Here is a 14995-nt window from a genome sequence, read left to right as displayed (position 1 = left end):
GGGGACTTTGTACTTGCCAGCTTCTATATGTTTGTGAGCCATTTTCCTAAGATAAATTTATCTTTCTCTCTCTATATATATATATACGCTTTGCTGGTTTTTGTGTTTCTCTGGAGAACCCAGTCTGACACAGATATCATGCTTGATAAAGTAAAGGGTCAGCAAAAAAGGGTAAGAAAGAGTCTCAACAAGATGGATTGACACAGTGGCTGTGATAATGGGCTCAAGCATGGCAATGATTGTGAGCATGACACAGGATTGGGCAGTATTTTGTTCTGTTGTCCATGGGGTTGCCATGAGTTAGAACTGACTGGACAACACCTAACAACACAACAATGGATGATAAGTAGTTTATCTTGAGATTTTGAACTGCATTTCTCTAGTGACTAATGACATTGACTATTTTTCAAGTGTTTGCTCAAAATTACTTTTATATTTATCAAATAAAATTTTAAGCCTACAAATAACAAAGAAGATAACAGTCAATATTAGTTGGTTTATTAGTGGACAGAATGATATATGTGTAAAGAATTATCAAGAATGCCAAAAGTAGACTATGTACACACCCAGTCTAAAGTCTCTCTCTCTCTTTTTTTTTTTAAGATTTAATGAGTGCATAGCAGTATTTTATCAGTATGTCTACAATAAGATATGTTCTGGGCATGAGACAGCCATCTTATAGGGATAGATGCTCCTCTTACCATGAAATTCTGTATTCATTTCCTTCATTTACCTAAGAAAGGGTTCTTTAGAAGTATGAAAAGTATTCTTTACAACTAATTGCTCACTTTCTTAATAATAATAATAATAATAAAAAAGTCACCCAAGTGGTGGTGGATTCAGGAGTGTTTATGAAAATATCTGTGATTCTCCCTGAGAGTCATGCACCATGGCTACTTCAAGGAAGGCAACAGCCAATTTTCTAGGCACTTGTTCCTGGAGATGATAAGGATAAGTCAGGGGCTGGATGCCTCATTTTTTCCATTTTGAGTCCCAACATCCAGAAGCAGTTGAGCCTACTCAGAACCAGTGCTGACCTTAATAAACTCTTTTTGAAGAACTTTAGCATCATCCACCATGGTGTCGAGGAAACCATTTTGCAAATAGAAGTTCTTTCCAAAGCAGAGACTAGTGGCAAAACAGCCACCACTGATAGAGCAAAATTTCTCCCCAAGTTTCAACAGTTTTTCCCTAAGGGCTCCTTTCCCTCCTCAATTGACAGCAAATGTGGAGACTTAGATTTTGTTTTGAGTTCCTCTACTGACAAGTGCAAATACTTGGCCATGTTTTACAGAGATGCATCATCCAGCCCAAAGTAAGACCTGTAAAGAGTTAAGGTCTTCTCCAACTTCTCCACATCTTGATCACTGATGAATCTCATGAAAGAGATGGTGGCAGATGCTTCAGTCTTCAAGGCCTCCAGCAAGATGATCTGCCTCAGGGCGTCCTTCTTCCGATCAATGGCAGCATCAGTAACATTAGGCAGGCATTGAATGAAGATGTGGCGCTTGTGAGCTAGAAGCTCCTCCAGAAGGGTGTTTTCCAAATTTCGGAAATCATAGGCAAATACATTCATGCTAGAGATTAAGAAGACTTGAGGTTCTTTCACTTTGATGTCCTGCAGCTGTTTCAGACAGTCATTTCGTATCTTTTCAAAGACTTCATCCTTATAGAAAGTAGTGGGATTACTCTTTCTTAGATTGTATAAATCATTTTCTACCTTAGTTAGAACAAAGTAGAAATGCCTCTTCATTTTTCCAATGACTTTGGCCAGATGTGAATCAGTTCTTTGAAGCATGTAGTACAAATAATAATAAAGAAGTTGTACTCACCAAACTTCATTTCCTTCAGATACATCTGTGGCTGGAAGTTAGTAGTCCCAATGCCAGGCAGATCTCATATTGTCATATTGAGAAACTTTGAATGTGCATTTTAGTTGCCTCCACCACCCTGATGGGGGCTGAATCACTTTCCTCATTCCCAGTGCCCAGCAGGACATTGATGAAACTGGATTTTCAGGACCCAGACTCACCTGTCACAGCAATGTTCAGTGTGGCATTCTCAGTGTCTGTCAAGGCATCACTGGTCACAGAAGCTGTGCCCTGAACATTCCTTTTCTGCAGATCTGATTTAATCAAACTGATAGCTTCAGGAGAGAGGACTTTGCTTTCCATCTTGAAATCCTTAAAAACCTTCTCGAAGTGGAAGGCCAAATTATGGGCCTTTGTGTCAGAGCACTCAGAGGAGGATGACTGACCCATTGCTGTGAGCAGTAAAAGACACTAGAGGGAGGAAAGAAAAAGGAAATACAAAGTCATTAGTGTGCCAATGGGAGGTCTTGGGGTTTACTGTAATGGGAAAGTGGGAATTCAGCACCCATCCCACATTGTAGCCAAAGACATCTCCCCTTTTGTTCACAGGCTTTGCTTGGAATCCTGGACTGGATATGAAGTTTGCATTGCTAAGGCTGCACCCTACCCTTGAAATGCCCTCCCCCTTTAATAGTCTGGACTCCAAGTAAGATAGTAGTTTTCAACATTGCCATGCTCCCATTCATCCACAAAAATCTCTTCAAAAAAACGAAAAAAGGCAGAAATTGACAAGACAAACTTTGTCAGAACTATGAAAGCCAGTAAGCAAATTAAGTGAATAATAATAACTTTTTAAAAAGTGACATCAAACATTAGAAAAGCTTTCATTTTCTTGTGTACTTACTGTCCACCATGATCTCCCTGGCTTAGGATGGATAATTTAAAACCATGACATTCCACACTCCCAGAAAAGAAGCCTGATTTCTGGCTCCATAGAGGGCAAAACAGAATTTATTCAGAAATTAGAGTACATTTTTGTTCTGACCTGGCTGAGGATGCCTGAGGAACTGAAGGAAGGCCTTCATCTTGGTGTGCCTCAAAGTTCATGTGGAACAGGAGCAATGAGCAATGCTAGCAATCTGTAATCACCAGTAATCATTTGGGGCACAAACACCTATAACCCTAGAAGGAGAAGTCGGAGAAAATGATTCTTTCAGAAATTGCGGCTTTGGCTTTTGGAAGCACTGTCTGGGAAGGAACTCTGGTGGCATAATGCCTAAGGTATTTGACTATTAATCAGAAGTCAGGCAGTTCAAACCCACCAGCCACTCTTTGGAAGGAAGATTGGGCAGTCTACTTCTGTAGAGATAACGCCTTGGAAATCCAAGGAGGGGTCACTCTGATAGTTTGGTTTATTTTGGTCTGTGAGGAATTGATAGAATCATGCAAACGTTCAGGGCATGAGACATGCGTAGAAAGGTTTTGGCCAGACCATACTCATTCACCCCAAACAGAAACCTGAACTCAATGCAAGCCTCACTCAGTGTTGAGGGACAGCCCCAATATGGAGCCCATCTGCCCATTCTACAAAGATAGGGTGAAGGTTTTCTTTGTTTTGGGGGTATATATTTCTTGTGGAATTCAAGGAAATTCCTGTTGAGATATTAGCTGAACACGAGCCGAAGAGCAGAGACTTCAGTGTCTGCACATGTCCCGGAAGGCAACCTCTGCATGGATAATTGGTAATGAACACACAGACTACTAAAGCTTTTAACAAATTAAAAAAATAAAATAAAAACACAAGCAAACCCTGGTGAAAGGGAAGAATATAACTTCCAGAGTTACTACATTATAACATTAAAACATTCTGGTTTCAACTAGAAATCAGAAAGCATATGAATAAATAGACAAGAGAAGACTGTTCATAAGAGCAAAAAGAAAAAAAAAAAAAAAGTGACAGAAACACTCCCTGTGGAAAACTTGATAATAGACTGTATTTACAATTTAAATCATTTTTGATGTTCCAGCATTCTGAGCTCACACTTCTAGGGCTCAGCCCCTACAGAGTGCCCTTTTCCTTTTCCTGAGTTTCAGTTACTCTTGGTGACTCATGCTATTTCTGCCCAGGCAAAAACTTTAAAACATAAGCCAACTGTATAAACAAACACAGCTAACTGCTTAAACTCACTCTGAAACTCTTAGTAAGGCAGCTGCTCACAGCTGCTTGCTCATTCTCTCTCTTGATTTTTCCATTGTGGTTGCTCTGCCTGTAGTCATGCTCTCGTATGATGCCATGTTTATGCTATCTGCCTCTAACTATGAGTTTAATAAGTCATCTTTCCTGCATTATACCTGACTGACCATCTCACAAATCTCTTAGATCAAGTGACTTGGTCTCAACCAGAGATGACCCGGAAGTGCCCTTTTATGATTGTCTTTGCCTTACAAATTGGTTACATGAGACTGTAGGAGCAGCCTGGGAAGCCAGCACTTCCTGCTGACACTCTTGCACTTTATCATGCACTGCTTCATATTGGATCCTGTAAGTGTTACCGAGACTTTCTGCCTTAAATTTTGGAGTCCACCCTCCCAGAACTCCCCGGAACATTGGTGCCTGAGGTAACTTTTGTGGCATTTCTATAGCTCTCTGCCAAGAGGATAGAGACCAAGACAAGTGGCTACTTAACATGAAACTTCCTGCTGTGGACGGATTCCAACTCATAGTGATCCCCATTGGTTTCCCAGGCTGTAAATCTTTATGGAAGTAGATTGTCTCATCTTCTTTCCATGGAGCAGGTAGTAGGTTTAAAGCGCTGACATTCTTCTGGTTAGCAGCCAAATGCCTTACCCACTAGTGGGGCTACCAGAGCTCCTTAATATGAAAGGCTCCTGAATATGGGGAAATGTAGGAGGCATCCTTTTGACATGAGTGGTCACTCTGACTATTAATCACCCAGACTAAAGCCTATTGTGCCAGGGGCTATGGAACTATCTGTGTGGTGTGTCATCCATGGTGATTTGAATCTCATCTCATTACAGATTTTAGTCTGGTGAAAGGCATGACCCCCATGGAAAGTCTGCACGGCTTCTTTCAAATGCTGTTGAGGCAAGCACCTCACTTTTTGCTGCCATTTTTACCATTGTTGCTCTGTGTACTGAGACACAGTGGGAAATTGAGGCATAGAGACAGGTATGGGAAAAGAGGCAAGAGCACCTTATTCTGCCTCCTCCCAAAATTCCAGAGGAAGTCATACAATTTCTAAATAGCTGCAAGACTCCCACAAAAAGCACCTTGTTTAGTGCCATGGTATATCAACATCCTAAAGCACTCCTTATCTTGGGAGATAGTTACCGTCCCCACCAAAGATGGATCCACCATAGCTCTTCTGGATTCCAAGCCTGATGCCAATGAAGTCAACCGGAAAACCTTAGAGAGGGAAGCAGCTACCTATGAGAAAGGTCACGGGGAGATGCCAAGCATCTTTCCAGCAACTACCCAATGGGTTAAGAGCTTGGGAGATAATAAAAAATTAGAAACCAAGCACATAACTTTAATAGGCTATAGATACAACCTGTATTAAAAGATATTTTTGAAAAAGATAATGAAAAGGGGAGTTTCCTTGTCAAACAGGCTGCCTGCCAATTAAAGTATTAAAAAAAAAATACCAAAAAACCCAACAGTAAGAAAAGGCAGAGTCTTAAACATAAAAGAGATGGGGGGAAAATTAGAAGGCCAGTCTGTCTGTAGAGGTCAAAAAAGTGTGGTTTCAATCACCACTCTCCACACTGCCACTCTGCTACTTATGGCTGTGTTCTACAAAAAGCTCTAATCTTCCTATTGTTTGTTGTTAGGTGCCATTGTGTCATCTCCAATCATAGAGACCCTACGCACAGCAGAACAAAACACTGCCTGGTCCTGTGGCAGCCTCATGATCCTTACTCTACCTGAGCCCATCGTTGCAGCCACTGTGTCTGTCCATCTCATTGAGGGCCTTCTCCTTTGTTGACCCTCCACTTTACCAAGCATGATATCATTCTCCAGGGAATGATCCCTCCTGACAACATGACCGAAGTCTGGCCATTCATGCTTCCAAGGAGCATTCCAGCTGCACTTCTTCCAGGACAGATTTGTTAGTCCTTTAAGCAGACTCTTAGTGTTCTTCTCCAACACCACTACTCAAAAGCATCGACTCTGCTTCGGTCTTCCTTATTCATTGTCCAGCTCTCACATACATATGAGGTGACTGAAAATACCATTGCTTGGGACAGGCGCACCTTAGTCTTTATGCAGACATCTTTGCTTTTCATCACTTGAAAGAGGTCTTTTGCAGCAGATTTGCCCAATGCAATATGTCATCTGATGTCTTAACTGTTGCTTCCATTAACTGTTACTTCCATTGGTGTTGATTGTGGAATCAAGTAATATGAGGTCCTTGATGACCTCAGTCTTTTCTCCATTTATCTGTTACTTCTATTGGTGTTGATTGTGAAATCAAGTAATATGAAGTCCTTGACAACCTCAGTCTTTTCTTCATTTATCATGAAGCTATTTATTGGACCAGTTGTGAGAATGTTTGTTTTCTTTATATTGAGGTGTAATCCATATTGCAGACTGTAGTCTTTAATCTTCATCAGTAAGTGCTTCAAGTCATCCTCACTTTCAGAAAGCAAAGTGTTGTCACCTGCATATCGCAGGTTGTTAATGAGTCTTCCTCCAATCCTGATGCCACATTCTTCTTCATATAGTCCAGCTTCTCAGATTATTTGCTCAACACACAAGTTGAATAAGTATGGTGAAAGGATACAACCCCCACACACTCCCTTCTTGATTTTGAACTATGCAGTATCCCCTTGTTCTGTTTGTAAGACAGCCTCCTAATCTATGTACAGGTTCCTCATGAGTACAATCAAATGTTCTGGAATTACCATTCTTCTCAGTGTTATCTATAATTTGTTATGATCCACGCAATTGAATGCTTTTGCATAGTCAATAAAACATAAGTAAACATCTTTCTGGTATTCTTTGCTTTCAGCTAATATCCATCTGACATCAACTATGGCCTCCCTCATTCCAAGTCCTCTTCTGAATCCAGTTTGCATTTCTGGAAGCTCTCTGTCAATATACTGCTGCAACAGTTTTTGAATTATCTTCAGTAAGATTTTACTTCCATGTGATATTAATGATATTATTCAATAATTTCCACATTCTGTGGGATCATCTTTCTTTGAAATGGGTACAAATATGGATCTCTTCCAGTCAGTTGGCCAGATAGTTGTCTTCCAAATCTCTTGGCATAGCTGAGTGAGTGCCTCTAGCGGGACATCTGTTTCTTTCTTTCTGTCTTTTTACAGCCTTGGAAACCCTATGGGGGCTGTTCTACTCTGTCTTCTAGTGGAGATGTGAGTCAGAATCAAGTCCATGGCAGTGTGTTTGGTTTGATTTGGTTTGGGTAGATGGTCCCGTCTGCATGTGGAGTTTGAATAATCTGTCATTTATAATCATGACAATGAACTATGACACCTGTCAGTGCCTGATTTTCTAATTTGGGATATGAGGTAAAATTGCTACTGAATTTCCAGCATTTCCATGAGGAGGAAGGAAGGATTTTGCAATAAGTTGTGGAAGAAGGAAATGATCTAAAATCGGGCTGTCTGACAAACCACCTTTATAACTCCTTAGTACCCTTCATCTGAATTCCCCTGTAAACACAGAAGTAAAACCTATAAGCCAGTATGGCCCAATATAGTAGCCACTAACCACATGTGACTGTTAACTATTTGAAATAGAATTAGTCTAAATTGAGACGTGTGGGACATCTGTTTCTTGAAACATCTCAATGGGTATTCCGTCAATTCTTGGAGCCTTGTTCTTAGGCAATTCCTTCTATGCAGCTTCTATTTCTTCCTTTAATACCATTGGTTTGGATCACATGTCACATCCTGAAATAGATGAAAATAGCCCATTCCTTTTGGTACAGTGAATCTGAGTATCCCTTCCTTCCTCTTTTTGATGTTTTCTGCATCATTCAATATTTTGTCCACAGAATCTTTCAGTATTGCAACTCAAGGCTTAAACTTTTTCCTTAGTACTTTCAGCTTGAGAAACATTGAGTGTGTTTTCCCTTTTGGTTTCCTAACTCCAGGTCTTTGCACATTTCATCATAGTAACTGGCTCTGTCTGCTCAAACTGCTTTTTGAAATCTTTTGCTCAGCTCTTTTATCTTGTCATTTCTTCCACTTGCTTTAGCTACTCTGCACTCAAGAGCAAGTTTCAGAGTCTCTTCTGACATCCACTTTGGTCTTTTCTTCCTATCCTGTCTTTTAAAGGACCTCTTGCTTTCTTCATGGATGATGTTCTTGATGTCATCCCACAATTCCTCTGGTTTTCAGTCATTGGTGTTCAATATATCAAATCTATTCTTTCAATGGTCTCTAAATTCAGGAGGGATATAATCCAGGTCATATTTTGGCTCTTGTGGACTTATTTTAATTGTCTTCAACTTCAAGTTGAACTTGCATATGAGCAGTTGATGGTCTGTTCCACAATCAGCTCCTGGCCTTGTTTTGGCTGAAGACATTGCACTTTTCTATTGTCTCTTGCCACAGATGTAGTCAGTTTGATTCCTGTGATTCCATCTGGTGAAGTCCACGTGCATAGCTGTTGCTTATGTTGTTGAAAAATGGCATTTGCAATGAATAAGTCATTGGTCTTGCAAAATTCTATCATGTGCTCTCCAGCATTATTTCTATCACCAAGGCCATATTTTCCAACTATCAGTGACTCTTCTTTGTTTCCAAACTTTGCATTCCAGACACCAGTGATAATCAACACATCTTGATTGCATGTTTGGTCAATTTCTGAATGCAGCAGTTAGAAATCTTCAATTTCCTCATCTTTGGCTTTGGTGGTTGGTGTTTAGATTTGAATAATCGTAGTATTAACTTGTCTTCCTGGTAGGTCTATGGGTATTATCTATCACTGACAGCATTGTACTTCAGGACAGATCTTGAAACAATCTTTGTGACAATGAATGCCACACCATTCCTCTTCAATTTGTCATTCTTGGCATAGTAGATCATATGTTGTCTGATTCAAAATGGCCAAAACCAGTCCATTTCAGCTCACTAATGCCTAGGATATCAATCTTTATGTGTTCCATTTCATTTTTGACAACTTCCAATTTTCCTAGATTCATATTTTGTATATTCCATGTTCCAATAATTAATGGATATCTGTACCTGTTTGTACTCATTTTGAGTAGTGCCACATCAGCCAATGGAGGTCCTGAAAGCTTTACTTTATCCATATCATTAAGGTCATCTCTACTGTGAGGAGTTAGCTCTTCCCCAGTCAAATTTTGAGTGCTTTCTGACCTGATGGGCTTATCTTCAGCACTATATCAGACAAGGTTTCAGGGCTATTTATAAAATTTTTCAGTAATATATCAAATAGTGTTTCACTGTTATTCATAAGGTTTTCACCGGCCAATTGTTTGAGAAGTGGATGGCCTCTTCCTTCTTTTGGGTCTATCTTAGCCCTGATGCTCCCCTGAAACCTTTCTACCATGGGTAACCTTGCCGGCATTTTACAACACTGGTGGCATAGCCTCCAGCCTCACAGCAACATGTAAGCCACCACAGGATGACAAGCTGACAGACAAGTTCATCTCCTTTAGTTGTTCCTAACCCCTCTGTGCCTGCTTATCTTGGGCCCTGGCCTTGAAATAGAGCCACTCCCATTGAAAAGCAGCTTAATCTTCCTGGTGATAGGAACAACACCCATGGCACCCCTGTCACACAGTGAAGGGGTTAATTCAATCCTAACTTAATCCTAGTATCTTAAACCATACAACAATTGCCACAGGAGAGGTATCTAATTTTGACTATACTGGTTTGAGACCCTCTAGAGAAAAAAAATTATAAATATGAACAGGGCAATAACTTCATAATGTATCTAGTGTGTGTTGTGGGGGAAGGAATCTGCATACAGTGGGAGAAAATCATATGTGTTTGTGTGTGTGTTGTTAAATTGAAACAGACGTTCATAATTTGATCCAATTTGAAATCCAAAATGTATTAAAATAATTCATACAGCAATAAGATAAAGGAGTAGTACTTGATTGCTGCGACTCTGCCACATAAGCTTTAAGTTAACTTTAATATCTGCTAAAATACACCAACTGTCCAACTGTCATGGAGTTACACAATATTGCGGCTTAAATTATAGTGCATAGCCCACTAAATTTAAACATGGTACACTTTATAATCTTAAGGGTATTACTAAATTCTCACTGCCATGGAGTCAGATCCAACTCATAGAGACCCTTCCTTGAGTTTCTGAGGCTGTATCACCATGGAAGTAGATTGCCCAATCTTCCTTCTGAGGAGTGGCAGGTGGGTTTGAACTGCCAGCCTTCTGGTTAGCAGTCAAATCCCTTAGGCACTATGCCACCAGAGCTCCCTTAAGGGCATTACTGAATATAAAATAGAAGACAAATAAGTATGTCTCATCTTAAAACATCAACACTATTGTCTTTGCTAAATTTCCCATAATCATAGCACCCACTGCCCTAAAATAACCAATAATGGGCATGGATACACTGACACACTGCATAATAAATTAATATTAAATTGAGTTCTTGGCAAATATAAATTGACTTGACAAAATGGGACCCAATGGATCTCAGTTAAACTTGCTAATATGGTCCCAAACAACTCAAAACAGGGTCTTAAAGGATTAAAACTGATTATATAAGATTTAGTTAGTAGGAGGGTGATGAACCTCACTGCTTCTTTTTTTAGTAGTCCAATTTTCCTATTTTTAAACCTGAAAGGAATAGCCAACACCTCAAGGTAGATTACTACAACTTTAATTCTGTGATCTCATTCATTAAGGCCTCTATACTTAGTATGAAATATTAAAATTATCCTCCATCCAATCAGCAATGATAACTATTTTGCTGGTATAGTTTGGCTAATATGCTCTATTCAGTGCCTTATGTTAACAACCTCTCAGCTGCAGTTTGCCTTAACTTCTGAAGAAACATGATACACCTATGCCATTCTATTCATGAGGTACCTCAGCAGACTTGGCACCCCGCACACTCTTTGCAGGCAAGACATTAACTGCACTCACCTCCCTCCTGGAACACAGGTATGACACTACATTAAAGACAGCTTCCTCCTGGGAAGATTTAACACACTAATGTCCAACATCTTTTAATCCTTTTTAGGTTCTTAAGACAGTATATTCCTCAATGCATACATAAGAAGGGCACAGGGAGAGGGTAGTCACAGGGAGGAAAGAGGGAGAGAGTTTTTTATGGTTGGGGATTGTAATAGGGGCTGTAAAATTAAATGTGCACGAGATGTTAAATGTAAAATGAATCTGCTTTTGTAAATTTGCACCCAAAGCACAATTAAAAAAATAATAAAATAATTTTAAAAATAAATTAATAAATTTAAAAAAGTTTTAAAAACTAATAAATGCCTAATTTTTTTTAAAAAAGGTATATTCCTTATTTATACATTTTCATAAATCTCTCTGATACTGTTATTTACAAAGCACCCCTAGCTGAATTGGCCTCTCCAATAAAAAGACCTAAAATCTATGCAAATTAAAATCAATAAGCATTCCAGTTAGTGATCACAAAGACCCCTTTGCTGCAGATTATTGTAAGGCCACGGTAAGGAGAAGAGGATGCACAAAAGTGAGGTTAAAGAGAAGTTTTTATTCTGTGCTTCTGGGCGAGGTTTACGGGTCCCCGAGAGGGGCCCAGGTGAGGTTCACAGGTCCCTGAGAGGGGCCCGAGAAGTCACGCCACCTGGCTGGGGATAGTAGGGTTTATAGTCTTGTAGAGGACCTAAGTGGGGACACTAAGGAAATGGTGGGGTCCAATTAGTTGTTGGCATGGGTCTGCACCTAATTAGCATGAGGGGGCTTCACAGGAGGAAGTTTATCATCACATGGGGCTTTCCAGCCTGGGTGGGTTCTGCCACCTCAGTTGTCCTATCAGGCTGTCTCATCAGGACCTGACACCTGGAGGAAGCTGCTAACTGAAATGTTGGTGGCTTGAGTTTACTCTGGCCTAACAATTATTAGCAACATCCTCTCATTTCCCCTCAAGTCTCTGGACAACCTATGATGACTAAAAGCCATCTATATGAAATGAAATGAAAGTACAAGGAACTGTCCTTCTTGAACCTATGCAATGCACCACTAGAGTGACAGTTGCTGATGCATAGTGGGTTCTTGTGGACACAGGGGCTCCAACTGAGCCTGTGACCCTCCATATCAACTTTTCCATTATTCCTCAGGATGGAAATGGCATCCACAAGCTTGACATGGCTACTACTGAAGCTTTCTTGATGCAGGATGGAGTCAATCTAGGGTTCTCTGGCATATTTCACCTCTGGAAAGGGGTACTGTTTCCACCTCTGGGAAGGGGTATCACTCCCTGTTCTCTGTCCCTTGACAAATGCTATGGTACTGAAGGAAGTCACACCTGCTCCAATCCTTTGGCTACCTGGGAGTCTTTGGGATTAACTGAGTGAAAGCAATGGGAGTTCATAGAGATGGCACTGCCACCATCACAAGTGATGGAACTCAGTGGAATACTGCCACTTTCCATAACTTAAGCAGGATATCTCTGATAAAAGATGGAGTCTAAGGGTCAGCACAACAGTCCAAACTTGACCTCAGCACTAGATGTCTTTACTAACAAATGGTCCCATTTACACATTTTAAAAAAGCTCTTGAGCCATTAACTAGACATAGTCTTTTCCAGAGTAAAGAAGACTGAAACTTCCTTGCCTCACAGATATGCCAAATGTAAATCAAGGTCACATATATCTACAAATGCACTAAAACAAAACTTGACCAGGACACTTCTCCTCTTCAGAACTCCAGACATTACTGATAGTGACTAAGGCACAATAAGAATACACAATGCTGAGCTCTTAGAAAAGGCATTCATGAAACTTTCCTCTATCCTACCCAGACTTACAGAATACCACACCATTTTCCAAAGGACCTCTTCTAAAATTTACAATAGAGAAATTGGTGTCCTCAAACAACTTCTGTTTAAGTTACAAAGTAACAAATGAATCCCAAAATGGTTCTTCCTCTTGTCCCATGCCTTAATCTCTTGAATCAGAACCCTTTGGAGGATAGAAACCTCACACCAACTTAAAGAAAAAAAAATTTCCCTTAGCACCTGCTTATACTAAAGGGTGAGACACCTCATGTCTTTATGTGTAAAAACTCACTATGTATGTGTACCTCCCTCTGCCTTTATGCATTATTGATCCTACCCCCACTCCAAAGGGTGGAAGGCTGGATCATGGGCACATACTTCTCCTGCCTAACCCCCACCTGAAGGAGCTCCACCCCCAGAGTCATCAAAAGAAACAACATTGCCCTTGCCCAAGAGTTTGTCTCTGGAGATGATATTGCTTCAGATGGCATCACACTACCCCAACAGTTTGTTGCTAGAGATGCTCAGACAATATTGCCTTGAACCAAGAAGAGCTTGCTATTGGAAATGACTATGACCAACCTGACCACAACTTTATCCACTGACTTTACTGAGAACTTAGACTCTCTTCCAGACTTTCTTTACATGCATCATTCGGCCATTCAGTCTCCACTCCCAATCCCCAACCTGATACCCTGCATACCTGTTGGGATCAGTTAAATTCCCCAAGATATTTTTACACTGAAATACCCATGTGTCTTGAGAATACCCCTACCTCCTGTAACCTCTATGATAGGTATATCTTTTGTGTGGTACAGCCCCGTTAGGAGGCTAACAACTACTGCCTTAAGAACTTTTTGAGAGGAGCGGCTGCAACGCCGAGCGTAGCAGGCAGGAACCCCAGCGTGAGCAAAAGCTGGGTGGGCACCACGGCCGGGATCACCACCATCGAGGCGGTGAAGCACAAGATCCAGGTTCTGCAGCAGCAGGCAGACGATGCAGAGGAGAGGGCTGAGCGCCTGCAGCGGGAAGTGGAGGGGGAAAGGCGGGCGCGGGAACAGGCTGAGGCTGAGGTGGCCTCCTTGAATCGTTGTATCCAGCTGGTTGAAGAGGAGCTGGACCGCGCAGGAGCGCCTGGCCAGTGCCCTGCAAAAGCTGGAGGAGGCAGAGAAAGCTGTTGAGGAGAGTGAGAGAAATGTGAAGGTTATTGAAAACCGGGCCTTAAAAGATGAAGAAAAGATGGAACTCCAGGAAATCCAGCTCAAAGAGGCTAAGCACATTGCAGAAGAGGCAGACCGGAAGTACGAGGAGGTGGCTCGTAAGTTGGTGATTATTGAAGGAGACTCGGAACGTACAGAGGAACGAGCTGAGCTGGCAGAGTCCCGTAGCCGAGAGATGGCTGAGCAGATCAGACTGATGGCCCAGAACCTGAAGTGTCTGAGTGCTGCTGAAGAAAAGTACTCTCAAAAAGACAAATATGAGGAAGAAATAAAGATTCTTACTGATAAACTCAAGGAGGCAGAGACCCGTGCTGAGTTTGCTGAGAGATCGGTAGCCAAGCTGGAAAAGACAATTGATGATTTGGAAGATAAACTGAAATGCACCAAAGAGGAGCACCTCTGTACACAAAGGATGCTAGACCAGACTCTGCTTGACCTGAATGAGATGTAGAACACCCCAGTCCCGCCCTGCGGCTGCTCCTCCCCTTGACCCCGACTCCGCCTGAGGCCAGCCTGCCCGAAGCTGACCTTTAAACTGAGGGCTGATCTTTAACTGGAAGGCTGCTTTCTCCTCTCGCTATCTACCTTCCCTCCTTTCCTCATCACACCTTTTTTTGTTTTTCCTGCCAACTATCTCTGCCTCTCACCAGAGATTCCAGCTGGGCTAGGGGCTGAGCATCTTTGGGAACAACATTTAAGGAAACGAGCACAGTGCAAGTGTCTTCAAAAGCATGTTGTGATGTACACATTTTGTAATTACTTTTGTTGTTGTAGCAGCCATTTGTAAAACATTCCAAATAACTGCACAGCTCTGAAGCAGCAATCTAATCCCTTTCTCACTTTTTTGGAAGGTAGCTTTTCAGCTTAATGCATACTGCCCTTTCCATAGAGGAGGGAAAGAAGTATGAGCCTGCCTTACTGAGAGCCAGACACAGCCAAGGGAAAGACTCCCACTATGGAAACCCTCATTGCTCTGTACAAAGCACGA

At 41.3% G+C, this 14995-nt stretch overlaps 1 protein-coding gene and 1 pseudogene across 1 annotated transcript; one reads left to right on the top strand and one right to left on the bottom strand.

Annotated features, from left to right (window-relative positions):
- Positions 1–922: 922 nt before the first annotated feature.
- On the bottom strand, positions 923–2261 carry LOC103208576 (annotated as a pseudogene).
- Positions 2262–12155: 9894 nt separating this feature from the next.
- LOC103208556 (tropomyosin alpha-3 chain-like) lies at positions 12156–14458 on the top strand. Its single transcript, XM_042782743.1, is given in 3 exon segments — positions 12156–12233; positions 13615–13910; positions 13912–14458. Coding segments are annotated over 3 exon segments (921 nt in total).
- The last annotated feature ends 537 nt before the right edge of the window (positions 14459–14995 follow it).

This window comes from Orycteropus afer, unplaced genomic scaffold (assembly GCF_000298275.1).
Source record: "Orycteropus afer afer isolate SDZICR_OR568_19922 unplaced genomic scaffold, OryAfe1.0 scaffold00455, whole genome shotgun sequence".
NCBI classification, from domain to species: Eukaryota; Metazoa; Chordata; class Mammalia; order Tubulidentata; family Orycteropodidae; genus Orycteropus; species Orycteropus afer.
This window is presented reverse-complemented; position numbering and strand designations above follow the sequence as displayed.